This window comes from Trachurus trachurus, assembly GCF_905171665.1.
Source record: "Trachurus trachurus genome assembly, chromosome: 6".
Taxonomy (NCBI): Eukaryota; Metazoa; Chordata; class Actinopteri; order Carangiformes; family Carangidae; genus Trachurus; species Trachurus trachurus.
In genome coordinates this window covers 8688204-8715740 of record NC_139897.1, presented here as the reverse complement: position 1 = coordinate 8715740, position 27537 = coordinate 8688204, and the positions used below count along the sequence as shown (strand labels likewise).

The window sequence follows — 27537 nt, the reverse complement described above, 5'->3', positions numbered from 1 at the left end:
CTAAAGGGTGTTGCTGTCACACACGGTATTGTCAGCCTTGTATGGAAACAATCAGAGAATGACAGAAATATCACCACCAGTCCAGTTAATCAAACACAGATACACAAAGCCAGAGGAGGAATAACTCAGCGTGGCTTGTGATTCATCAGTGGCTGCTGTTCTACGATGGCACATTGGGATTTTAATAGAAACTGAAAAGAGACACGTCATTTCACCTACCCAATTGTACTAAACCAGGCTTTTTTTTTTCTCCCCACACGACCCCACCCCCTAAACACGCTTCCCTCATACAATAAAACCACAAATTCACTGCCTCTTTCAAAACAAACTCTTGAGCGCCCACTGTTTTCCTTTTGGTTTTCATATTTCTAATTTTAACCCATGTTTTCTACGTTGGACTATATTTGTATATTCTCCTTCTTGTCTTGTTCTTTACTTTGTGTTTCAAATACTTGTTGCTGTTTGTGTTAAATTATGACATTTTGCTCTCCCACCCTCAGAAGGCCATCGACAAGGAAAAGAACGACACGGTCATCCAGTTTAATTCTCCAACCGTCACCGGCTCCCTGGGTCAGCACTTCAGGACGTTCATACAGCTGGACAACTGGGAGAAGGAGCTGAAGCCCTTCGACTACCACCCTGACCCCATGTTCAACAATCTGACCAAGAACATCATCACCGAGGCCAGCATCATCATCGTCACTGTGAGTGCAGACCTCACAGCTCCTCAAATGCTGCATTTCTGGGAAGTGGGCCTTCTTTGTGTGAAGGAATTAAGACAAATGGTGTTATTATGTGACTGAGGGATAGAAATGGAAAACATTCTTAACTGCAGCTGCTGTGCCACATTTTCACTTCTTAGCTGTTGATATTATGGTTGAGTTTCACTGTGTAGAAAAAAAAATGCAAATGGCAGCACATTTATTATTTTAGCTCAGTAATGTAATTGTTCTTGAAGTCAAATGAACCAAGGCAAATCTATGTTAGAAGTTGCAATTAGTAAACATTATTTGCTTTAATTCTTAGAATCATAAAAAATGAATCCCTTGATATAAATTTCCCTTTCTCTCAACCAGGGGTCGGGGGCAAGAGTTGGTTAATAGCAGAGCAAAACACATTTCTGTGTTTCAAATTGTAACTTTTTGTTTATTTGTGTTTATTTAATGGGTTGTACCTCTTCAGGGCTCAAAGCCTTTCAAATATAGCAATCCAATACTGAAGAATCTCTTTTTTTGATTCATGATGATGAGGCATATTAAGCAAACAGAGCCAAATGGTTGGAAGCAGCTGCTCTACAGTATACATTGATTATAAATAAGGGTTAGTAGAAATACACAACAGTGCATTATGAATTAATTACTTATCTTATTGGAAAGTTCAGAAATGAGGCTCAGCATGTCATACTTGAGCAAAAATATGGAGAGCAACATTAGGTTATTTAGTTTACTGTATTTTTTATTTTGACTCATCTTAACTAATGGTTATTTGATTATCCATTCATTTCAGCTAGCTTTCACAGAGTAGTCACAAATGTATATCATTCAAATTCAAATTCTTTATTTTTAAAAAGGGACAGTGCACATTAATCAACATTTCTGAATAGAAAGTAAATGTGCCCCAATTAGCTGAGGTTTTCATCGTCAGATGGATAGACATGTTAATAATAATACATAAAAGCAATTAAAACAGCATACATTACATAGATTAGACATTAATCCATGCAATGTATGTTAAAAAAAAAGATACATAGATTTGACATACAAACCAATCACATTGGCCAAATACACCATACCAAGAGACGGGACTCAGCTCATTCAACACTTCAACTTCAACACTCAATACCATAAATCAAGTACAGGTAGAATAACACTCAGCTGCATACTCAATAGTCAATACCATAATCATACTTTCCTTGTAATATTATTTAGCTTGGTTTGTCTGACTGGCTCTCCAAATCCAACACATAGTCAGTTTATTGTCACATAAGACAAAAGCAGGAAATCAAGTGACAAGCTGAAACTTGGGAATTTGAGGCCTTTTCCTTGATGCTGTTGCTTTGACGCAACCAATTAATAGATTCCAATAGCCTGTCACTTATTTTCAGCTTGAGGGATCCACGGTTTTCTCTCCTTAAGTTTCTTTAGGTAAACACACTTTAGGTAAATTAGTTGTGAAAGGAAAGGGTCTGAGGCCTTTTCAATTACTCAGCTGCTGGTTTACTCTAAGCTAATTTCACCTTTCCTATATCCCAGACTGCATTAGAATAATTGAAAGCATGTCTGTAGATATAGGAGTGTGCTGTGGAATCTCAAAGTGTATACTGCAGCAATGCCAGGGCTGTGGGATTGACTGGAGCTGTGCCTAAAGTGTCTTATGTAAGGAACTACTTGGAAATGTGCTTACAACAACTATAATCTTAATCTTTCTAATTAATTTTGGCACTCATGGTGGAACAGTGAAACGCTGTTCTAAACTTTCCACCCTGTACAAATGAAAATGCTTACAATAATGTTTTTAATACTCAACATATGATGCTTGATGGTTTATAAATGCAGTAATTAATCCCCACCGCCTCTGCGTTGTTCAGTCTCGACTCTTTGAGCATTACGGTTACTCTCCCCCCTGCAGGGTCGTGGATTCGCCAAAGCTATGACGGCCAAAGAGGCTCAAGCATTTGTGGGCGATGTTTCCTGTCTGGTCAACACACTTCAGGACGACAAGCTGTTCCTGGACCCGCCATCCAGCACGCCCCGTGCAAGCTCCAGACGACAGCGCAGAGACACCCGGCCTGAGCTACTGGAACTAATAGTAAAAAAAAATATGTGAATAAAAAAAAATAAGTCAGGAAACATTAAAAGTACACAGTTATGTCATTCTGTATTATATCATCAGTATATTGTTACATAAGCAGTCATTTGTAATGCAGCATTTAACTGTTATATTGTCGCTGACTGAGATGAAACCAATTTTCCATTGATTGGTTAGTTTATGAAAATTAAGAAAACAGTGAGAAATGCTCATCACAATTACTCTGGGTAATTGTGATGAACATTTCTCCTTTATTTAGGAAGAAAGAGCAGCAAATCCTCGCATAGGAGAGGCTGGGACTGTGAAATGTTGACTTAAACGATTATCAGAGTTGTTGCCAATTACTCATCTGTCTCTTGTATGCAGTTCTGGTGGGTAGTTAAATCTATATTAAAGCATCATATTTTATAAGCCCTTTAAATCCTAATTTGTAAAGTAACGAGTCAATAAAACTGTCATATAAATGCGGTGCGGTAAAAACTATAATGTTTCCCTTTGTGATGTAGTGAAGTATCTGTACTTGAGTCACTCTCCATCACTGGAGACACGTGCACAAACTTGCAGATGCAGAGTGTGCATGCTTCATAAATCTTTATTGTATTTCTCTAGGCGTGTCCTCTGTACTATGAGACCCCCTTTTTTTCACCGGTTTAACAATTTTCATGTAGCTACAGGCTCTTATAGTTATATTTAATTAAATCCGAGCCATGATTGTGATGAATACTGTAACCTCTTCTCTGGATAATTCCTCTAAGTGAACTATTGTTTTATTTCTGTGGCTGTGTGCTGCATAAAGAAGCGACACCACAGCACTTTGAATTGTACAACCTATACCTACACAGAAAAACCTTGATTATGAAGGGCAAACTGAGTGTATTCATGCATTTGTTCAGTTAATGTGGGCCCCATCAACTTGAACCTAGACCCACACTTTAAAAATACTGAAAGGTCCCACAGCTGTTTTAGCAGAGCAGCATGCAATTATGCAGATTCTCCCCAGTCCCCCGTTTCCTCTCCAACACTGTCGTAGCTTTACCACTAACACACACCTGAATAACTCTTCTGGCTGAAATGTTGAGAGCTTGTGCAGATAACAAGGTTCCCTCTCTGTGCTTCTCCACAGATCAAGTTTGGGAAGGGGGAGTGGGAGGTCGGTAAGGTAAAATATGAGAATAGGAACGACGCGTCTCTCTACATCATCATTCCTGCTGTCATTGTGCCCATGCTGCTGATCATTGCCATCTCTGTCTACTGCTACAGGTAAGTTCAACAATGTCAGGTTGATTTCACTGATGCTTATGTCTTTAAAGGGATAGTTCAACATTTTGGCAAATTGGCCCATTGCCATAATCCCTATAGTTTTAGTAGTAGGTTCGTTATTATTTGTCGGTGCAAGCTATTTTTAGAACGGCGGAGCAGAGCCGTGAGCTGCTCAGAGCTACGCTACGGAGGCTAATGGGATTTCTTGGTTTCCCTCATCAAATACACAATCCAACAACTCCAAAACGCTCTGGTGGACAAGTTGTGACCTGCACATTCACCACACTATGAGATAATACGAGGAACGTTACGAGACAGAGTTGTTTTAGAGGTAAATGCAGAGACTGCTTGCTGAAAAACTGCCCTCGACAGGAAGGCGCATCAGTGGTTCTGCATGAATTTGATGAGGGAAACCAAGAAATCCCATTAGCCTCCATAGCGTAGCTGTGAGCAGCTCACGGCTCTGCTTGGCCATTCTAAAAATAGCTTGCACTGACAAATAAAGGTAACAAACCAACTGCTATGACTATAGGGATTATGGCAATGGGTCAGTTTACAAAAATGTTGAACTATCCCTTTAAATTGTATTTTTAGAGTAGAGATTTGATGAAAATCTGTATCATCCCAACTTCTTGAAAGTTAAATGTGGGTTATGGCTCGTACTTAATAATCATATTTTAAATAAATAACTTGTTGTAAAACAGACTTTACACTGGACTCAGCTCCTGTGTGTATCAAAATAATTGCAACCCCCCACCCCTTTTTTTAACTAGCTTAAATTTCTTTTCTCTCTTTTCCTTCTCCTGGAACTTATTTAAACCTCACATGTAGAAAAATATCAAAATAGTAAGCCACAGACTGGGCTTGCACATTTGATGAAGATAACCATTCTTTTTTGGGGTCAATCAGTTCCCAGAGAGGTAAAACTCCCTGCTTGAGCTCTAATGAACAAACTTTTATGAAACTCAAATAACATAAATTCAAATAGGCTCATTTGGGGATTTGAGAAGGGAAGTGCTGCATAAAATGTACCAATTACAAACATTAAAACAAAACCCACTGTATTTACCCATGTTTTACAGCTAGAGTCTTTTAGCCACAAAACAGCAGCATCTGAAGCATGCCATCAGTTTGAAATAGGTTTACAAGCAAATCTTTAAAACTTGTGGATAAAACAGCGTCAAGTTTGGATGTTGGACATCCCTTGACCTCTCAAAAAACAGTTTGCAAACTGGGGTAAAAATGAAGTCCCATAGAAAAGTAATAAAAACTGTGGTTAGTTTCTTTAACTGCTTTTTTTATACATTCATGAATCTAGACTTTGGCATCTATTTCAAAGATGGCTTTACAACTTTGATCCACAGCAGCAGAATCAGAGCAGCTTGTACGAGCCAACTGAAACATGAGATGTGGTTTGATCTCTGCGTATCATCTACTGTATAAGATGTGACCTGCAGATGATCCTTTGTTATGTAATATTAGTCTTCAGTTCAGTGGAGTCTTGTTTATTTTAATTGCTAGATGGCTAATGTACAATAATAATAATAATAATTAAAAGCTAATAACAGCTTCATTATTTGGTGTGTATCATCATAGTGACTTATTATGTGTGCATGTTAGTGTCAGGGGGAAACAGTCTTCTTAAGTACTTTTAGTTTTGACACTCTGTTACTATGTATAAAAAAAGGCATTTTATGCTAATTGACATAGGTCTGTTACAGGAAATCATGCATTTGTTAAACTTGGACAGTTTCAGCTTAAAATCCATAAAACACCTACATCAGGAACAGCACACCCACAGTGGCAGAATAATTGCTGCAGTAATATTTTAGTTAAACTCAGAGAAAACACTGTGTTGCCAGGTTATCAACCAAATGTGCCAATTATCCTCCCTAAATTACAGAGTCTAATTTTGAACAATTAGATCTTTGAAGTGACTTATTTTTTTTTCAACTTTTATTTAAAACCCTTTTCACAAACTTCTACTGTGTTGACACCTGTGTTGTGCTTGTCTCATCAGGAGAAAGAGTCAACAGGCAGAGAGGGAGTATGAGAAGGTGAAACACCAGCTCGAGAATCTGGAGGAGAGTGTGCGAGACCGCTGCAAGAAAGAATTCACAGGTACGTACGGTGAAACGGTGGAAAAGCTTGGCAGCATTACTAATGCCCCTCAAAGGATCCATGTCTCTCAGAAGCTATAAAGTAATGAAGTACTCCATAACTCTGATAATATTTCTTTGATGCATGGTGCTAGAGTGTATTAAATAAATGATCCTAACATCATGTTATCATTATAAGTTGAAGTTTTGCAGTAGCATATTTGGAAAATAATCTTTCATAGTAGAAATTATATTCCTGTGGATCGTCCCCACTCTGTGACACAGTGATTGAGACTGCTTGTTAAGAAGGAGTCGGGTAATAATATATCTCTGTCTTGCAGACTTGATGATTGAGATGGAGGACCACACCAACGAGCTGAGCGAGGGAAGAATCCCCTTCCTGGACTACAAGACCTACACAGACCGGGTCTTCTTCTTGCCCTCTAAGGACGGTGCCAATGATGTGATGATCACAGGGAAGCTGGACATCCCAGAGGCTCGAAGGGCCACAGTGACCCAGGCACTCAACCAGTTTTCCAACCTCCTGAACTCCAAGACCTTCCTCATTAACGTAATTACACTTCACGTCATACACGCGCATCACTATATGGTCATCTGTGGTCTGATAATGTCCACACACACATATGTTACAGCTGCCTTGTGAAGGTTTGAAGCATTAGGGCTTAACAAAGTGGCTGATGCAGCATTTTCCTAATTTTCTTTTTAGCCCCATTAGCAGCAGGGCTCAAGGAAACATCAGTGTTGTCCAGCCCATTACTTTGGTCTGCACTGAAATATCTCAGCAACCACCAGCAGGCTGACATTTGTGCTTGAGTGAAATATCGACAATTGGATGGATTGGCACAACAAAAGGGTTGTTGGAAGGCTGGGTTTATTAGGGTGCGTCTGTGCACCTGATTTATTAAAAGAAAAACATCTTATTTAATCACTCCATTCACCTCCCACTGAAAGTGTGATTTAATTTAGGTGCAAACATAAAAAAAATAATTCCAAAATCTATATTCTGTTTGGGGCCTGCGTCAGTGCATAAAAGGGTGAGACTTTAATTGTTACAAAAACCGAAGACTATAACTTAGTCTTAGAGCAAAGAACTGTAAATACATAAGCAATTCCTAAATGTTATATTGTTATTAAACCTGTATTGCCCATTATTAACCAATAATTATCTAAATCTAAAAACTTGTTCCACAATACAAATGATTAAAGTGTTTTGTTTATTAGTTTATTATGTCGAAGACAATCCCAATTATCCCAATCCCAATCAACTGTTTCAATAACAGTAAAAAGGGGAGGGATACATGTAGGCACCCTAAAAAACAAAACAAAAACAATATATTACAGCACATTGATTAAACAGAGAGTGTTAGGACAGCTAGGAGACAAGATAAATCAATGAAGATAGGAGAGAACAGTGAAACATCACTACAATCATGCAGAGACAGCACATACAATCAAAATATACAAAAGCAGCACATAAAATATAATCACACATCAGCACATACAATCACATTCAGGAGTGCAGACATACATCACGTAGCCTACTGTAGACAGGCAGCATCCATGATCATGTCGCAAATAACACACAGCCATATGTTAGTGTGTGCAGCAAGCCATGTTTTTTAACTTGGCTGTAAAAGTGGAGTATGTATGTGTATCTTTGATATGGGTGGGAACTGGGAAGTGAGTTCAAATTATGTATTGCTTTAACAGAGAATGATAACTGGCCAACTGTACTTTTCTTGAGTGGGACTGATAAGTCACCACGTGTGGTGCTTCTAGTGATCTGAACAGTGCTGCGTTGTGAGACTGTGATTTTTCCTCTAGTGCCATGTCCATTACAGGTCAAACTGTTGACATCCCCTCCCCATCAGCCTCAGCTGTGTTTTGTGTTTTTGTGCAAACACACCACACCATCATGTTGATATTGTAGCACTGAGAGCATGTTGGCATGCTGATGTTAGCATCTAGCTCTAAACACTGTTGTGTGTCTGAGGACTGACAAATCATAAATCAATTAGTGTGACTTTAGATGCAAAACAACATGTATTTCTTATGCTCTATAATGGATGTCAACATAGCAAAAGTACTTTTAACAAAACCTTCTCATCTCACCAAACTATCGAGTAGAAAGCCTTGTGGTCCTTGAGCATGAGTAGTAATGCATTACTGATTCAAAAATGCACTTGTGCAGAGTTGTTTCTGAATAAACCACAATAACCTTGTCCATTGTTATGAAGGAGTATGTCAATTCATCAGTGTGACTTTTTTACGCACTGGGACATGAGTGGAGTTTTATGGCCAGGAGCTGTAAGGCTGTATCTACACAGGCAATCCTCCTAAAATGCAGCGGGATAAATTCACTGTTAGTTTTCAGGTAGCAGTAAAAGGATGAAACCACGTCGGCCTTGTTCTTTGGTTATGTGGGAAAGCTTTGTTTAACAGAGCCACAAGTATGAATTTACCTCCCACTATATCGATAGTGCACACTCCTCTACATCCGTGCATGCTTTCAATATCTGCCATAACCCCACTCAATGATACTTTAAGGTCCTTTATGTCTGATTTAAATTCAGGATGTCCTCCCTTGAAGGACTCTGTAATGTTTTAGTTAGCAGAGTAGGCAACAGTAATAGAAGTGAAAAGCAGAAGACACAGCAGAGGGAGACGTGTGAAGACTCCTAATAATACAACATTGCTGGCACAGAAATGGCCTCTGAGGTGTTAACTGCATATGTGTGGGTGATTCCTCTTCCACTAATTGGTATCTTTTCTACACCACAATATTTTACAGGGCAGAACTAAATTTACCTTGATAATTATTGTTTCCACTAGCATTAATCCGTTGATTATTTAAAAGCATATCATGGTGGATTTTCCTCAGTGTGTGCCGGCTTCATTGGGATAATTAATTCTGCTCGTCATTTGCCTGTTCCTTTGCTTTCGTGTTTTGTTTATAGTTCATCCGTACTCTGGAGCGCAGTAATGACTTCAACGCCAGGGCCAAGGTGTACTTTGCCTCCTTGCTGACAGTGGCTCTGCATGGGAAACTGGAATACTACACTGACATTATGAGGACGTTGCTGCTGGAGCTGATGGAGGAATATGTCCAAAGCAAGAACCCCAAACTCATGCTGCGCAGGTGAGTGAGCACCAACTCTGCTCAGTAGATAGTAGTGCAGGCACAATAAATAATATCAGCGCCAAGGTCGAGCTAAGATATGAGAGCAGCTGCTTAACTTGGATGCTTTGTTAGCCACGCTGGAGGGATATAGGCTCTCAGGCCATGAAATGTTTGTACAGGTAATTGTGTTCCATGGAGGATGAATCTTAGAGACTGTGGTGACCCCCTGACCTTTCATTAAAGGAATAGTTCACCAAAAAATGAAATTCACCCTCTTGCTGATGAATACTCCGGATTAGTTTTTCATTCCTCAAAGTGCATCTGGAGACCCGGGAGGGGGGTTCGTATAAATCTTTATATGAGAGTCAAAAAAACCTTGTAATATTCCTCTTTACTGCTCGTCCGCTGCAATCCAAGTGTCCTGAAGGGATATAGACTCTCATATAAGGATTTCGTTGGACTACGAACCGGCCTTCCAGGTATCCAGATGCACTTTGAGGAATAAAAAACTACTCAGGAGTATTCATCAGCATGATGGTGAGTCAATAATGACTGATTTCCTTTTTTTGGTGAACTATTCCTTTAATGAAAGGTCAGGGGGTCACCACAGTCGCTAAGATTCATCCTCCATAGAACCGAATTACCTGTACAAACATTTCATGGTCTGATTTTTTGTTGAACTATTCCTTTAAGTGCCACCATTTGGTCTGTTTGCACACATGCTGTAAAATATCAATTGGATAATTTTGCATAGATATTTGTGGATTAAAGTGAATAATTCTTAATAATTTTAGTGAGCTATATATTTTTTGTGGTGCTACAGTCAGATTGAAATATAAGTCTTTGGAAGAAATGCATGGATTTACTAGTGACAAACTAGTGACATCCCATCAGCATCAGTTGTACTTTGTGTTTAAAGATAATAAGCAGAATGCTAACATGCTAAACCAAGATATTGACCATTACACCTTCACTGTGTTAACATTGCTACTGTGAGTGCATTAGCATAATAACACTGACATTTAGCTCAGAGCTCTGCTGCCTTCAGACATCCTTACAAGGATGTTAATGTGGGCGTAGATTCTCACTCTTGTTGAGCCACTTCAGCCCTGAGATTTGAGAGATGTCCTTATTTTCTAGCTCTATAATCAGAATCTTCCCATGTCTAAACGCTGGCACTGATATTACTGTATCAGCCAGTTTAGGGGAACTGGGATTCAGTTCAAGCTGTGGTGGACTGTTTCATTCTGTTGCCATGTTTTCTGTTGAATTTTGAATGTTGAATACTGTGGTTCACTATCAAGAGCCAGACGACTGCTTGATCTATTCCAGTCCTCCTCCTTCTGTTTCTCCTTCTGTTTTTTTTTCCCTCCTTGGAGTCCAACCACAATGTGCTGGATGATTTTTCTTTTGCTGTTCCCTTCATCATCCTCACTGTTTCTTATCTCATAACTCCTAACCAATGGGACATCGGCTAAAAATTACTTTTGGTCCATAATGTTCTTGATTGAATACACAAGTCAGATTATATTGGCTTCGTGGGAGTTGCTTTATGGCTTCATCCTGCATCTAGATGATCACGATTCAATCAGAACAACTTTCATCAACTAAACTATCACCTGCAGCACTCGAGCTAACATTTATGTCCACAGCAAAACCATTTATATCGGCTCAAGTGCTGCAGGCTCTTACCATTTATCATGTCTCAGAACTGATTCTTATTACTTCACCAAGAGGAGACATCATTTATTCCAGGAATTATGCATCATTTAGACATTTTTTGAAAATAATATTGTGCTTAGCCTGAAATCATAACGTGGTTATTCTAGCAACTTGCCAAATACTGTGGATGTCTTCCTCTGATATTACCAAATACTAATTGCCCAGTGTTTTCTCCCTTGGCAATAGCTCATAATTTCATTGTTGTATCAGAGTCTGTAAACATTCAGCTGACTAATTTGATTGAAGTAAACAGCCTTAAGAAAAGAATCTCTAGTTTTGGTTTTATCTGAGCTGTAATGATCATGCCAAGGTCAAATCATTCACTGACGGCTGCATCCCCTCCCTCGGCAGGACCAGTTGTCTGACAGTACAGTCGCTCATCACTGCTGGGAGGGGGTTATGTGATCTGAACTGTCTGTTGTGCCGAGGCACGCTGTGACTGGCTTTTATGCAAGTACACATCTTAATTATCCCCCAATGGAGAGCCTCATTATGCTGATTAGGCCATTGTGCCAACACAGGCCCCACGTACATACAAGACATCTAATTAGGCATGCTAACAGCTAACAATAGGCGCCACCAGTGGATATCTGTCATTAGGATGGGCGATCCGTCAAGTGACCACTGACATGAGTTTTGAATTAAAATATCATGACACTGACAAGCTGTGCGGGAATCTCCCTGGTTGATATGTGGGAGAAGAGCTGCAGTAAGAAAGTACAGTCTCAATGGACACAATGAAAACGCTCTACAACTTTCTTGGCTGAAAGAGTCGTAATTTTAGTGGCATAATATGAAAATACTAATTAAATAGTCACAGTTTTTTCTTTTCTAATCAAATGTTGTGTGCATAACTCATTAACATACAGGATTACTGCGCCAAAAATATTCACTTTTGCTCCGACAGTGACATTAAAAACGGCTCATTATGTGTTTTCCAGGTCAGAGACGGTGGTGGAGAGGATGCTGTGCAACTGGATGTCAATCTGCCTTTACCAGTTTTTGAAGGTGAACATGAGCTTTTGGGGACATTTACTGTGTATGAAATGTGATGTGAGGTGATGGTAAATGAGCTTCAAAGTTTAGTTGACAATTAGAAGAAAATTGATTACATATTAGATTGTTTAAGTGATCTTCTGAACGAAAATGCCAAGCATGTGATGACACCAGCTTGTCAAATTGTGGTGTTATCTTTTGACAAATTGAATATCTTTGGGTTTTGCTGTGCCGGTCAGAAACGAGATATTTGATGACAGCGTATTAGGCTCTGCTCTGAGACAATGTGACAGACACAAGTCTTATCTGGTGTTTCATAGATTAAACTATTGACTGATAGTAAGAGGATTGTTTGTTGCAGCCTGAATGATAACTATATATTTTTCATATCTATTCGATGGCACTTGGAGCATACATAATTACAAAATAGTCAATTTAATTTATTTGTGAATGGACTTTATGACATGCTGCAGCTTTAAACCACGGGCTTAGTTTATGGATTTCTCCATTTCTTTTATTAGAGCTCAGTATTGATAATCAGCATTTATCCGTCTTCCAAACTGCTAATCACAACAATTAGCTTCTTGACAACATCTGTGGCAACTTCTAAATGGCTTTGTGTGTGTATGTGTGTTTTTGTGTGTGTGTTTGTGTGTGTGTGTGTGTGTACCAGGATTCTGCAGGCGAGCCGTTGTACAAACTGTTCCGAGCCATCAAGCACCAGATCGAGAAAGGGCCCGTGGACGCCCGAGTGAAGAAAGCCAAGTACACCCTCAACGACACCGGGCTGCTGGGCGACGACGTGGAGTACTCCGTCCTGGTGAGGACAGACGCAGACACGCAGACGAGACAAAACCGTCTCACACACATAAGAAAAAAAACTCCACAGTCAGAAAAATTGCACACACTGCTTTGAGACTGGATGTCGTTTTGTGCCTGGTGAACACACACACACAACAGACACAACAGACACGCATAACAGACACACACTTACACACAGTGCAGTTGCCATGGTAACCGTCAAAAACCCCCCAGGCGACTGCCCGCTTTTGTGTGACATCCATTTTCAGTGTCAATGTTCTCAGCTTGGAAACGACACAGGCAACACATTCCAATATAGCAGTGCAACGCATGGCTTAGGTGGAAGAACTACAAGTCGGCGCAAAGTAAAGAATCACGACAAGTCACCTGCACAACCCGTCCTCATCCCCTCCAACCTGCGCCAGCTCCACATCCATTTGGGCGGCTTTCAGGAGTCAGGAAAAAGCTCGTGTGTCTCGCTTTTGGTATCGTGTTTCAATAATGGAAGCTAATGTGAACACAGCTGTTTTCTGTTAAAGTCAGCACAAATAAAAAGACCCATGGGTAATGGCGTTGTCGAGGACAATTATCAAATTAGCCTGAATTACACGTCTCCCGTTGTGATGGATCGCCTTCTGTGATTGAATTATAGAAGGAGAAAAAACACGATGAGCTAGATTTCACAGGCAGAGGCAGCGTTTCCTACCGGCTTCAATTCACAGTGTGCTCTTCTCATTCACTTCAAAGGCAGGCTGGGCTCACGGGGTTACCGTGGCCGCTGGATTGTCTGCGCCTCTGTTTGAATCTGTCGAGTGGTCAGTTAGTTATTTTCTGACAGTGTGTGTGGGACGTGAGGTGGGTCAGACTCTGCTCCTGCTGAGCCCTGGTCATTAGCTGGCCAAGGTGACAGGAGTCCTGTCAGGTGTCACCGCAGTGTGTGTGTGTGCTTACAGAAACCCGGTTACCATGGTGACGACATCCTGATGGAGCTTGTGGTGTATGTGGGTGTGTGTTTGCGGGTGGGCGGCTGGGTGCTCTGGCCATGTTTGAATATTTCTGCATATTTGTCATGTTGTTGTGTGTAGGTGCATGTGAGCCGTTCATGCCATCGCTGTGTGGTCTTAATTTGTGTTTTCTTTGTGTTTGTGTGTGTGCCTGTGTTTTCCCCCAGACCTTGCAAGTGCTGGTGCACGGCGAGGGCCCAGATGTGACGCCCGTCAAGGTGCTGAACTGTGACACGATCTCACAGGTGAAAGAGAAGATCATAGAGCAGGTGTACAGGAACCTGCCGTACTCCCAGAGGCCCAAGGTCGACAGCGTCACGCTAGGTGAGTAAATGACGGGCCACCTAAGAAGAGCAGTCGGAGCATGAAACATCTCATAATGATGAATAATGGAAGGCTTACAGGCAGTGGCGAAGATGTCAAAACGAGGAGCTATTTCAGTCCTGACTGAAATGCATTTATAATTAAATCAGAGTGTATTTATGTAAATAAATAATTGATTATTTATTTAATTTTAACGTCATTTAATAGATTATTTTTGATGATTCCTCTCTTTCTGCGTCTGTTTGTGGAATAAAAAATGCTTCATTGAGACAGAGAAGTTTTTTTCAGTGTCAGCAGCATGAAGAAAGCCTTCATCCTAAAACAAAGTTTTGCTCACTACTGTAGTCAGAAACCTTGGGGACTGACTTGAAAGGCTAAGGCTCTATAGACATTTTCCAACATCAAAGCAATTTTTATTCCCACGCATGCTGTAGATCTCAGTCCTTTATACATTTTAGATAAGCAGAGATCCGTCTTCTTTCATGGTGAATCACAAAGATAACCCCCTTTATTTGGTGGTACTCGTAAATGAATCATATGTCGCAGATGGTGTTGAGCTCAGGTCTACAGTGGTGTCAGATTTTTCGAAATTGAAAATGTTGGGGTGCAAATCACAGTTTAGAATTAGATTTAAATTATTCAAATACTGATGTGTCAGTTCTTCACCCAAAATCAGCTCAAGTGTGTCACCAAACCCCAGGAGTGAGAGCCAGGCAGACAGTAGGATGGATTTATTTAAGAGCACACTCTCACAAAATAGGAGCAGGGTAACAGCGACCCTTGATGACATAAATGCAGTCGGTATTGGAAAAAACACAAAGACAAGTCAGTTCACCTCCATCTGGCAGAGATAATTTCAACAGATTGACTTTCTCCTCCTGCCTTCACCACAGAGTGGCGTCCCGGCTCAACGGGGCAGATTTTGTCAGATCTGGACTTGACGTCCCAGAAAGAGGGCAGATGGAAACGCATCAACACTCTGGCACACTATAATGTGAGTACTGATGAAATCCAGATGCCTTGATGCAACAACAAACTCACATTAAAGGATAAGACTGAAAATAGCAAGGGATCTGAAGAGGCATGGGGGAAGTAAATAACTATGTGGGCGTGGGGATGTGAATGGGGTTGCCTATTTTCATGCCATTTCAATCAGAGGCTAAGCTGTACATCTTGTGTCACACTAGTGTGTATGTCATTTATGTCTGCTGCAGATTTGTAGACTCAATTACATCAGTGTGCACCAAATTATTATTTTATTGTTCCACTTTATTTCCACAATATATCTAAATGTTTAATTTATACTATTTACACTCACTAGTAAAATGTGTGTACAGACATGTGTACTCTAAGTGCTGAAAACATACAGTATTTGTGTCAGTTACGCATGGTAATGACATGACAGAATTCATTAAACGCATGCCTTGGCCTACTATTATAATTCCATGATAATGGGATGAATTTTATACATGCAATAATTCCAGCCATGCAACCATGCGTGTAGCCTTACATACATGTTATGTGGGTCAATGCAAACAATGACAAAAAATAGATACATGTCCAGAATGTCAAATAACTGGTCATTTATTGTTTAACAGTGAGAAGTGAATGACCATCACTGCCTTTCAGTCTATGGATGAAGTCCTATTCAGCCACAAAAAGCTTGTGATAAATGTTTTTACAGTCCATAGGGTTGTCAATGTACCACATGTACTTGTAGGTGTTCAAGTGTCCTTCAAAGCCTTTTATGTGCTTGTCTATCAGCTTTATAAATAAAGACTTGGAGGTAGGAATGGCTGGTAGGTGTTGGTTTGAATGATTACAAAACTCTGTGGACGCTAATCGCTTTGTGCTAGAGGTGCCGCTTGTAGTTCCTTGGCAATTTGGACAAGATGGAGCGTTTGCAAAAAGAAAATATGTTTATAGAAAGGTAAACCTGTTAGTGTCCCCAAATCAAATATACAACCATTTTTCTTCACTCTTTTCCCAGCAGCTCAGCAACAGGCTAAACATTTGAATGTCTCACCAAGCAACTAAAAGCGCCTGCTCCTGTTCTGCTTTTGTCAGATCTCAGTGGCGAGAGAACTACTAAATCTTCTTGGAACTATATTGATCCTTGGAAAATAAAGGTCACTCTCAAATATCCTCTACTTGTTCTGCTTTTCGGCCACTTAAATCCCCCTCTATCAAAGGTGGCACTCTTTCTTTCATCCAAGCCGCCAATGTCTTGCAGTTGCTCTTAGAGGACGGCCTAGCTGCAATAGATTCACTGGCTGTGTCAGAGTAGTGCTAATCACAGTATTTGTGGGGTCAATAATGGGTTGACGCCAAAGAAAATGGCCTGTAAATACCCCAATAAAGACCCAGTCTTGTGGTCCATTCGATCGGATTGATTATGAATTAGACCTGGGGCGCTAAAAGAGACTGCTGACCTCAGTCACAGTCCCTATTAAATTCAAGGTGTGTGAAGTCATTGTTGTGTATGTGCATTCCAGGTGCGAGATAACGCCACATTAGTCCTGTCTAAAGTGCTCCACACTCAGCAGAACTATGACCAGAACCAGGAGAACCACGAAGAGCGTAAGTGTCTCTTTACGCACATAAACACACTTGTTGAAGTCAAAGTAGCACAGATCAGTTGTGTACTGAGAATAATATAATGCTCGTCTTTGTTTCCTTTCCCTCAGGCTTTTGTTGACATCCCCACTCTCTTTTAACATGCTAATACATGTTGTTTTATGTATAGCTCTCTTTGAGATTATGCAGAAATAATACACACTTTTATCTCTGGTCTTTTTATGTGCATTTCAGAATAGCTGATTGTTAAGCATTTCTACTTGTGTATTCTCTCTGCATTCAGATTGAGTTGACAAACACCCTCCCATTCTTATTCATCTGGGGTGTACATGAATCAATAAGGAGCAGAATCGTCAGAAGTCAGCTTTAAAAAGTGTTGTGTCTCCCTCATAGGAAATGCTCTGCTGGAAGACGACAAGGTGTTTCACTTGGTGAGGCCGGCAGACGAACTGGATGAGATCAAATCTAAACGAGGAAGCATAAAGGACAAGTCGATGACCAAAGCCATTACAGAGATCTATCTAACACGGCTCCTTTCTGTCAAGGTACAAAGACAGAATCATTTATTCAGCCAGACATCTGTGAAAGTAGCTACAGGCAAATAGCATTTTTTTTGTCTGTTCCAGGAGGTTAGGTTAAGGTTGGGTCTTGAGAGGTGCAGAAAATGCTAAAATATTCTCAGAATAACCCGAATATCTTCCCTCACACTGGGTGCAGATAGCTATGTCTCAGGACTTTGATATTTCTGGCTCTGCTCTCCGTCTGTGCCCTGTCTCACATTATTTGTGGCACCTTTCAGGGAACACTGCAGCAGTTTGTGGATGACTTCTTCCGCAGCGTGCTGTGCTCTGGGGCAGTGGTGCCACCAGCTGTCAAATATTTCTTTGACTTCCTGGATGAACAGGCGCTGAAACACAACAATGTGGATGAGGAGACCATCCATATCTGGAAGACTAATAGGTAAAAGTCCTGCAGGCCTGCGTCTACTGAGTCACTGTAAAAGTTCCATTTGTATGTGTTGTAAACGGCAGCGGGGGAACTACTCCTCCGATCCTGGACTTACGTAAGATGGCCCCACAACAATGCAAAAAAAACTCTGTGTTTAAAGGCCTTATAATGGAAGAACACAATTTTAGCACTTTAAGTAATGAGAGTAAATATAAGATACCTTCTTTAAATTACACATTAGTGTGTTTTTAAATATTTTCTTGATGCTCATTGATTCAGTCTTTTAGTTCTCAACTAAGAGTTTAGGCTGTTGAATATGAGAGGTTGTAAGATGATAAATGGTGTAGAAAGAAAATGAGAAAAAAAAGGGTTTGCCACAGGAATACACATTTTTGGAATTATATCTATTTGATATTTGCCTCAAATTATTTTTATTAAAATGAAAGCATATGAGCTGTAAAGCAGGGAAATCTTTCTTAGGTGGAACTGGTGACGACTCAGACACATTAACTCATAGTCGCAGCTTTTTAGTCAGTGATCTCATGTAATTAATAATGTTAACCACTTAACATTAACTGAAATAGTTGCCAAAAGCAGTGGATTATAAGTATAAAGTAGTCTGACTTGGAAATACTAGTACAAGTACACGTCTGACCAGTGCGCAAATCTCACCGTCTGGGATACAGTAACTCTCTAAGAAATAAAACTTACTTATCCAAGAAAGAGCTGAATACAAATGCACAATCCCAGCTCACTTAGTTTGCATTTGCAATCCCCTTGCTCCCATGTGACATTTAAGTGCATAAATTAGTGTCACGTCGGCTAAGGCTCAAGAATACAAGACGACGTGTTGCATGTAGATGCCAGTGATTGACGTAGGGCTAGCAAGAGAGCATCCACACAAGGATAGGAGATGAGCGATTTAATTACCTACTACATTCCACACAACATTCTGCATCCACCCGTACTGTTTATCAAATCAAGTGAGGGCCATGTATTAAATATGAATGTGTGTATGAGGCATAACAACAAACAAACATGGTAATTATGTCCCAGGCTAATTTAATTCTGTGATTATAGCAACATTGCTATTTTTATGCTTCCATTGTATCCTCTCCGCGTCCTTCCCGGGAGATATTACCAAACCAATATGAATTTTACACGGCTTGCGTTTCATGTCTCAGACAGTGGGGCTTCACACCGATCAGGGAGGAGAATTTTTTGGAACCTCTGTATTTTGGGCGTTCTTTTGAATTCACAAGCTGACGTGGGGTTAGAAAGACACACACAGGGCTCGTGCATCCCTGCTCAGAAGGGAAATTAGGGGAGTACTCTAGCATTTCATTATGTCTTCAGAGCTTTGGGTTGCAAGGCTTTGCGGCAACTTAAAAGGACAAAGTTAGTCTGCTACTTTCTAGTCTTTATTTCCAATCACAAACCCTTGTAGGCAAATAGAAGAACACCACTGACTGTTGCTCAGTCGCGTAAATCTCTGTTGTTAAAGAAGGTTCTCAGGTTATATTTTTGTTTTTCATTTTCAATGAGTGGCAATAATTCTCCCAGAGGTCAGTATCACATAAAATGGTAATGCAAACTGACAGTCGAGGGTATTGCTCAGAATAAACTGGCATCTACAAGAAAGGCGTCTCTCTATCCCTGTTATTATCTTGTACTTGCTTCAATTGCACCTCGGGCAAGTGCTCTCACACATGAAATGCCTACCTGACTCAAATGGTTTTCATAGATATAACATGGTTGATGAGATTTTCCTCCATTCCCAAGCAATAATAATAATGATAACAACCAGCACTGATGGACTGTTTTTCTTGGCCTTTTTGTTGCCGGGCAGCCTTCCTCTGCGGTTCTGGGTGAACATCCTCAAGAATCCCCACTTCACCTTCGACGTCCACGTGTCTGAAGTGGTGGACGCCTCGCTCTCCGTCATCGCCCAGACCTTCATGGATGCCTGCACCAAGAGCGAGCACAAACTCAGCCGGGTGAGTGGAAGCAGGGAGGATGAGGATGAGGATGAGGAGGAGGAGGAGGAGGAGGGATGAGGCGAAAGAGCAAGAGGGGAGGGTTGGTGGGGGGAAAAAAAGATGGATGAGGGGAACATGTTGGATTACATGAGAAGTAAAATGGAGTGAGAGGAGGAATGTCAAAGGTCACTCAGTCTTAAGCGCCATTGATTTCACAGTTTGTCCACTTCTTGTCTCTAGGACTCTCCAAGTAACAAACTACTCTATGCAAAGGAGATCTCCACCTATAAGAAGATGGTGGATGAGTAAGTATCTCACATGTTCCTTAAAAGCTGTTGTTTTCATGTCATTTCAAAGTACTTCATTGTAAAAGATTTGTCAATGATATAACCTTTGTCTTCTGTGTGTGTCTGTGTGTGTGTAGTTACTACAAGGGCATCAGGCAGATGGTACCTGTCAGTGACCAAGACATGAACACTCATTTGGCGGAAGTGTCACGGGTGAGACACACAGCTGTCATTTTCTGTGCCATTTAGTTTAACCTGCTATTAACGTTACACTCCTTTAGATTTCACCCCTGATTTAGTGAAAAGTAGTGGTTTCCGCGGTAACACCCAGCGCGGCTTAATGGAATGCACTCACCTTGTAATTTTAAGCTGCAGAATTGTGTAATCATTTCCCCTGACGTCGTAATCAGCTGCTCCCATGTCGAGCTTGTTGACTCAATTTGTCTTGGCCAAAAGCACCATGGGAGTTGTAGTTAACTCCTACCTTGAAGTATTATGTCCACAGGCTATTCCTTTGAATTCAAGGTAATTTGAATTCCTTGCAGAAAACTCCACCACTCATAATAAAAAATATTATATAGAGAGGTGATAAACTGGGTCTAAACACATTAACCTTTTATCAAACGCCCACAGTTTTGTGCACAAGACTGAAAATAATACACACAAAATAAAAAAAGCTTACTGCTCCTTTTGATTACAGTTCCAGCCCTGGTCTCCTTTGAAAGGTACCTCTTTAAACTTCACAACCAAAAAATCTGAGTGTGTGAATGGGTACTGAACAGTCAGAGGCACAGGCAAAGAAGAGATCTGTCTCGTCTATTTTAGTCGGTATAAATAAGAGAAAAAAGGCCTGTAGTAGCACATACTGTGGAGACAACACTTTGGAGCCTTAAGTCTGAACCAGTTCTGCCTCAACAGCTGTTGCAGTGATGTGGGGATCCTAAAATGTGTTGCACTGATAGAATCAGGAGACTTCGAGCTTTCATCCAGTGTTTCATTTGTCAAGGTTGTGTGAACATGGAGTCCAGTGCAGACCGAAACACACTTGGAATACCTAGGCTGAAGCCCCCATGAGGGATTATAAGGTTAAATCGGCAAGTGCTGATTATAAACAGGGTTTGTTTTTGTGAAATCCAAAGGAGTATAACTTTAATGTCTGAAGGTTAATAGTCATAGCATCTTTACACATGTTTGCAGATTTATTTATAAAACCTGAAAACAAGAGGACAAACGCTCATTCAACTCAGTGAAGGTTTGCTTTTTCTCTCTCTCAAATTGAATTAACCTTTAAACTGTCATTTATGTTCTCCAGTCTCATACAGACAAACTGAACACACAAGTGGCTCTCCATCAGCTTTACCGGTACGCCAGCAAATACTACGACGGGGTAAGAGGCCCTTCTCTTTCGTATCGCACCCAAAGGAGGCTATTCCACTGAATGCACTACTGCCCACTATATTATTGCTTTTCCTTTTTTCTCTCTTCACTCTTGATATGCCAGAAGAGTGATTGTATGAAATTTTAATTGAAAGCATTTCTGTGGGATGTGAATTGGAAAATTGCTCTGGGAATTGATTTTTAAGCGTCCATTGTGCATTGCCACTTGAGGTCACGAAAAGGGGATAAACAAAACCTAATGAACAAGTTGGATAAACAAATGGGGCTGTCAGTCTCCCCTAAGTGGGGCTCGCAAACAATAACAGCTTATATGACGTGACTGTTGATGTCAAATTATAACATCCTCTCCTCCCACTCTCCACCCCGTTTCTTCCCCTTTGTCCTGCGTACCTCTCCATCTCGTCCTCCCTCTCCTCGTTTCTTCGCTCTTCCAACATTCTTCCTTTGCCCTGCTCCGCCAAATCCTTCCTCGTCATTCTCTCTGCTTATTGTTTCCGACCTCTGCCTCATCTCTCCTCCATTCCTGTCCTCCTCACCTCTCTCTCCCCTCCTTGCAGATCATCGCATCCCTGGATGAGGACCCAGCTGCCCAGAGTAAACAGCTGACCCTGCGGCTCCAGCAGATAGCAGCCGCCCTGGAAAACAAAGTGACTGATCTCTAACCCACCGAGCGGAGGGAGGGGAGTAGTAGGATACTGCCAGTGACTACAGGGGCTTATTTCTTCTTTTTAGAGAATAAGACATGGAAATACGGAAAGATGAGAAGGGAATCCTCTAAGTGTTTATATAGTGCATCTTGGCCCTGGGACAATTTTCTGTACTGTGGAGTAACAGGGACTAATGAAATGCAGATAGAGAGCGAATAGGGGAAGAAAATGATGGGTTACACTGTCATAGGTACGCCTTAAAGCTCCCTTGCCAAACCTTAAAGGTCTGTGCTCTCACTCATGCTTCACTGACTATTGCTCCCACAATGCAGTGCGGCAAACCTCTCTCTCTCTGAGAAATAAGCCCCTCTGTGGAGCACTGGCACAGGAGATAATCAGATGTTCAATTTCTTTCTGTGTAGAAGAGGTTTTAAGAATTGTATTATATATTTTTTTTAATGTGCAGTCTTTATGCGGAAAGCTTTATAAGGAAAAAAATTATCTTTTTAAATGGATCACCTTGTGGTGTGGATAGTGTTTTTATTAGCCTGTGTGTGCGTAGATGTCTGTGTGAAGTCCAACATGTGAACAAGAGCGTACGTCGCTAAACTTGAGTGTGTGTTCACCCAGATTGTAAGTGTGTGAATGTGTGGGAATGTGTGTGCACACACAGGATGCCTACTGTCAGACGTGAGGGCGAAAGGACGCCTGCTTTCTGTCATTTTGATCCCCCCCTTATACCCAGTGACACACTGGAGCCTGTGCTCTGACGGAGCTTTTTGACAGAGACCAAAGGGTCCCCACAAGGACACCGGTTAATCTAGCAATGTACAGGCTCATATGACTGACGAGTCACCTCTAGTTTCAGAAATGTTTGAGGTGAACTCTTTGCTTTTGGCTCAGATTGCCATTTGTGCTTGATGAAATCAGTAATAGCACATTCTGTCTCCCTTTATTGTACAGTGCCATGATACATTCCACTTCAACTAAAGCACAGAGGGGACATTTTTTTAACACATTTCATTTAATGACTGTTTTATTTGCTATAAAATGTTCCTTTTTTTTTAAAGTGTCAGCAAGAAGCAACTTTATTCTGCCGTGGAGCCGATGTCACTCATATTAGCCCTGCAATAATGTCAGAATACCATGAGCCACATTCAATCATTGCGTTAGCTTACTAAATGTATTATTCACATACAGTAGCAATTCAGCAATATGTTCGAGATTTTTCCAAATTGATTCATGCATCGTTAGTGTTCATGATTTTAGTGCCATTTATTTTTAGTATTACCCTTATGATGTTCCAAATAATCATCAAGCATTCTGCCTCTAAAGCTATGAAACAGCCTATTGCATATGATGTTAATGGTCTGCCTGAGATGTAGTTGGTACTTAAATGGAGGGTTCTGAACAAATGACAGTGGTTTTAGTCTGTGTGTGATGTTGGGGAGGTCAGGTTCAATCATGTACATAATTGTTATAGTAATTGGAATATTGATATGTCAGTGTCAGAGCCAAGGTGTCAACAGGGTAGGAAAGAGGGTTTGATATTTCTTGGGCCATTAAACGCCACCACATTTTATCCCTAAATTGTAGGTTCTGCTTATGACAGATGATTTAATTGTACTCCCTGTGTCTGATCATGGATGTGTGTAGTTGACAGAGCATAACGAGCTCCAGAGACCCCAGAATGTTAACGATTCCTGCCTTGGCTAGAGAGAGGTTTGCACAGACCTCGAGCCTGCCTGCCTGCCTGCCATCTCAGCATGGCACCCTGGCATCCCGACCAACAGCACTTGGCACTGCCCACTCAGTGCAGTGCGGAGTGGCACTCTGTATAATGGAATCAGCAGGGGAGGCTTTTGATCTTAATTGCATGCCGACTGCAGACTCCATTCTTGTCTTCGCTGTTGTTTACTGCTGACTCCTCTCTCACTGACAGAGTCGATGCAAGACGCTTCTTTCAGAGCCTTTCTTTAACCAAAAATGTGCCTTATTGAATAGGATGATACATATATATATATATATTGTTTCTAAATTATTCTAACGGTAACCTAGGTGATTATGATGACGATAGTGCTATAGACACAGCAATGTATTTGGATTTGTGATATTATGTGTGCTGTCTAAAATGCTAGATGCCCTGCTGCAGCCATTTGCGTGCCAATAGGCTGAAGACATTTCAGTACAATTTCTTTAATGGTTGCAGTTTCAATGTGTGCATTTCCTTTGGGTGTCTGTGGTGTGTGCTTAGTAGGACTTTGGTGGCTAAGGCAAAAAGCCAAAATGAATAAATGTTAAACAGTGGCCAATGTGATTTGGGTTCCCCTTAAAAATGTCTGGCATTCCTAAATTAGTCTCAAGTCAAAGGGGTATCCTTATGTAGATTGAATATAACGCAAAATTGTGTTAATTTTGGTGTTAATTTTTTTTTTTTGCCCTGTGTTTCTAAGCTATTCCACAGTGTGTACGAAAAATGACTATCTATACTCGACAAATGACCTTTCTTACTGCTGTGCAGTTATTATTTTTATTTCTTGTTTCCTATACCATATAAATCTTTGTAAACAATGTTGAAATACTGTATTCTAACTGTATAATCCTATGCATTGAGTCCTGGGACAAAAAAACAAAAGAGAAAAAAAATACGCTGTTCGTGCAGTTGTCGAGACTTTTTCCATTTTGAAACTTGTGAATGTGCCGTAATGATAAAAGAAACTGGGACACTCCATTTTCAGTACAGGACCATTAATGGAAGCCAATGTTTTTCCTCCCCATCCAAGGCAGCTCAGAGGATCCTTGATCTTGCACCTGATCTGGTTGTACTGGATGAACTTAATTATACAAAGGTTGTATTTGGACGGAGCGGTTACCCACAGGTTTCATCATACACTCCTCCGTGAATAAACTCAGAGACATATACGCCCTTCATATCTGCTGTGTTTCTTTCACTTTTAGAATATTGATTTGCTTCAATTGAACACTCACCTCCCATGCATACTGCATGAGTTACAATCACCTTGGGTGACAGAGTAACACTTGCTAAAGGCAGTCGATTTCTTGTTGAGGTGAACTGAATATTTGCAGTAAGACTTTGGTATTTATACAGCTCATTAGAAAATCCTAGATTCACTGAAGAGCTTATACACACACACAGGAGTAACATGTGGATTTATGAAAATCATCTCCTATTCAAACCAGACAGTCACTTTATGAAAGAGAGGGCCAAGTGCTTGAACCTCAGAGTTTTTTCTTCTTATCACAGATATTCTTGCATATTATGACCCCAAACGACTTTCTTGATAGCATCAGTCTCCTTATGCAGGGCAGCCTATGATGGCTGACGCTTTTTTTCCCCCCTTCCAAATGCCACATCAGGTTCCTGTCACAAGGCTCAGAATACCAACGAGAAGCCAAGGTCTGGCTTCATGAAATGAGTTGATAATGTAAATAGCCGCACAGCATCTCTGTCACCGGCAGTGAAGGTTGAAAAATTGCTGCGAAAACATTAATTAAGTACTGACAGCTAAGAATGAAATTGGAAAAAAGAAAGATGAAAGGCAAAATTGCCTCATCTGACTGCTTAACTAACCCGACGCCTGGGTGGAGATATCAAAGACAGACCAGAGGCCTGCACATGCCGTCTCCTAACTGAGCAGATCATTGATGCAGCAACAGATAGAGCAACTTCAAGGGGCCGCTGCCAAAGCAAGAGTGATTACACTTGATAATCGCAAGCTCTGCATCTTGTACATTATCCTTGATCACAAGTGGAAAATTAAAGGAAAAATACTGTACTTTATATTCCTATTAAGACATGCAGCTTACATCATTTTGCGAGTCAACATTATTTACCATGCAATGCACTTGTGATAAGATTTCTAAATAACTGTGCCCTTCGATGTCTAGAAATCAATGATACTGCACACTAAGAGTAATTATTTGAAGCCAGCCTTTTTTGCAGGGCTCCTCACAAGAAATTGGGTTAAAATCTGCATGTTGCTGGCTTCTGTTCTTCTGCCCGGGATGTTTCACACACAGCAGCCAGCCTCTTTCTTCAAAAGGAGATAGTTGTGTTTACCAGCAGGTTGCGTTTCACCTCCACATGTTTCAAACCTTCTAATGAGATTTGGCTTTGATTTCCTTTGCCTTAGGGGGGGAGGAGGAGGAGAACTTGGTGAAAATAAAAACAATGATGGTGTGGTGTCATTTTAAACAGTTGTTCCAATGAATAATGTAAAAACCCCAGCAACAACTGATGCCAGGGCTCTCAAAGCCCCAACATTAAAGATCATATCAGACAGCATTAAAATACCCAGCTTGGTTGGTTTGCATTTTAACACACCTGCATCATTTTAGAGATTGAATTGAAGCTCTTTTCAAATCGGAGCGAGTGGGGATATATGGGCAGACAGTTAAATCTGCTCTCTTTACGAGTGAGTTTAATGGGCTGAGAGGTGAGTCCAAGGCTGACGTGTCTAGAAAAAAAAACTGCTCTGTGGTGTATGCAGAGTTTCAAGCCACAAACACACAACCACAAACATTTGATTTAAAACCCAATGATTGAAAACCTGTCTGCATATAAATATGTGTGCAAAGTTATTTTCAAAAACAATATGTGTGCTCTGGCTACAGCCATGAGTTGGACCCCTGTAGTGGCAAAAAATGTCTCTGCCATTACTCCGCAGTCTGGTTCTTTGTGTTATGAGTTGCATTTGTTTATTTAATCTGACAAGAAATAAGATTTAAATGCACACTTTAAATGCACACATTGCACAGGAATGAACAGGCACCATAACAATCACACAGTGATTCACATGCACAAAACTGTGCCTCCACATACACACAAAATAATTCATGATTTAGCTTATGTTTTGAAATATTCAAAAGAAATATTTTAATTTGAAAGGTGTTCCTTAGCTGTGTCAACTTGTCATAGGATCACACTCCCCACAGAGATCCTGTAGTGTATACTTACAGGTTTAATGACTTGCAAAGTTAAACATGTCTTTTTGATTTAGCCATATGACACATCCTGAGGATGACGCCTACTCCAAATGATTTCACTCTGTGCAAGCAGCAGGCTTTGCAGGCTACCTGTATTGTGAGCTCCCAGTGCTGTGGGACGAAGCTGTATGAATAAAGAAGAGAATAGGTTCAGGCTTTATTCAAATGTGTCTCATTCCCTTATAGACTGAAATAGTTACAGTCTACGATCCCCCTGCCCACACTTGCCATGAAGAGATACCTTTCCTAATACGAGAGATGAGGGACAAAATCCACTTTTGTCTATTGTCCCCAGGTGAGAAAACAAACAGAGAGAATTTCATACTCAGATGAGTTTAAATTGGGAAGATTCCCACTTGACTTGACAGACTGTGCCTGTTGAAGCCACATATTGGCTTTAACCCATCACTGACATGCACCTCCAAAACAAAGACTGCTGGTTTTGTCCCTGTCACTTACAGTTTCTTGGGGGGATATAGAATACGTACTTTATTGTCATTCAAATAGGCTACAACGTGTGCATAGAACGAAATTTCGT

The 27537-nt window shown here is 40.7% G+C and overlaps 1 protein-coding gene across 1 annotated transcript in view; it reads left to right on the top strand.

Moving 5' to 3' along the window:
• plxnb2b (plexin b2b) overlaps positions 1-23684 on the top strand; it is a 99654-nt gene extending 75970 nt beyond the window's left edge. Inside the window, exons 19-36 of the mRNA XM_083972955.1 lie at positions 501-704; positions 2629-2808; positions 3932-4068; positions 6089-6189; positions 6509-6738; positions 9146-9327; positions 11973-12039; positions 12701-12847; positions 14000-14156; positions 15050-15150; positions 16652-16736; positions 17127-17278; positions 17533-17693; positions 19531-19678; positions 19901-19965; positions 20085-20160; positions 21260-21334; positions 21903-23684. Coding sequence (XP_083829081.1) covers positions 501-704; positions 2629-2808; positions 3932-4068; positions 6089-6189; positions 6509-6738; positions 9146-9327; positions 11973-12039; positions 12701-12847; positions 14000-14156; positions 15050-15150; positions 16652-16736; positions 17127-17278; positions 17533-17693; positions 19531-19678; positions 19901-19965; positions 20085-20160; positions 21260-21334; positions 21903-22007 — 2373 coding nt within the window. The 3' untranslated portion in view covers positions 22008-23684. The remainder of the gene's footprint in view (positions 1-500; positions 705-2628; positions 2809-3931; positions 4069-6088; positions 6190-6508; positions 6739-9145; positions 9328-11972; positions 12040-12700; positions 12848-13999; positions 14157-15049; positions 15151-16651; positions 16737-17126; positions 17279-17532; positions 17694-19530; positions 19679-19900; positions 19966-20084; positions 20161-21259; positions 21335-21902) is intronic.
• Positions 23685-27537: the final 3853 nt, after the last annotated feature.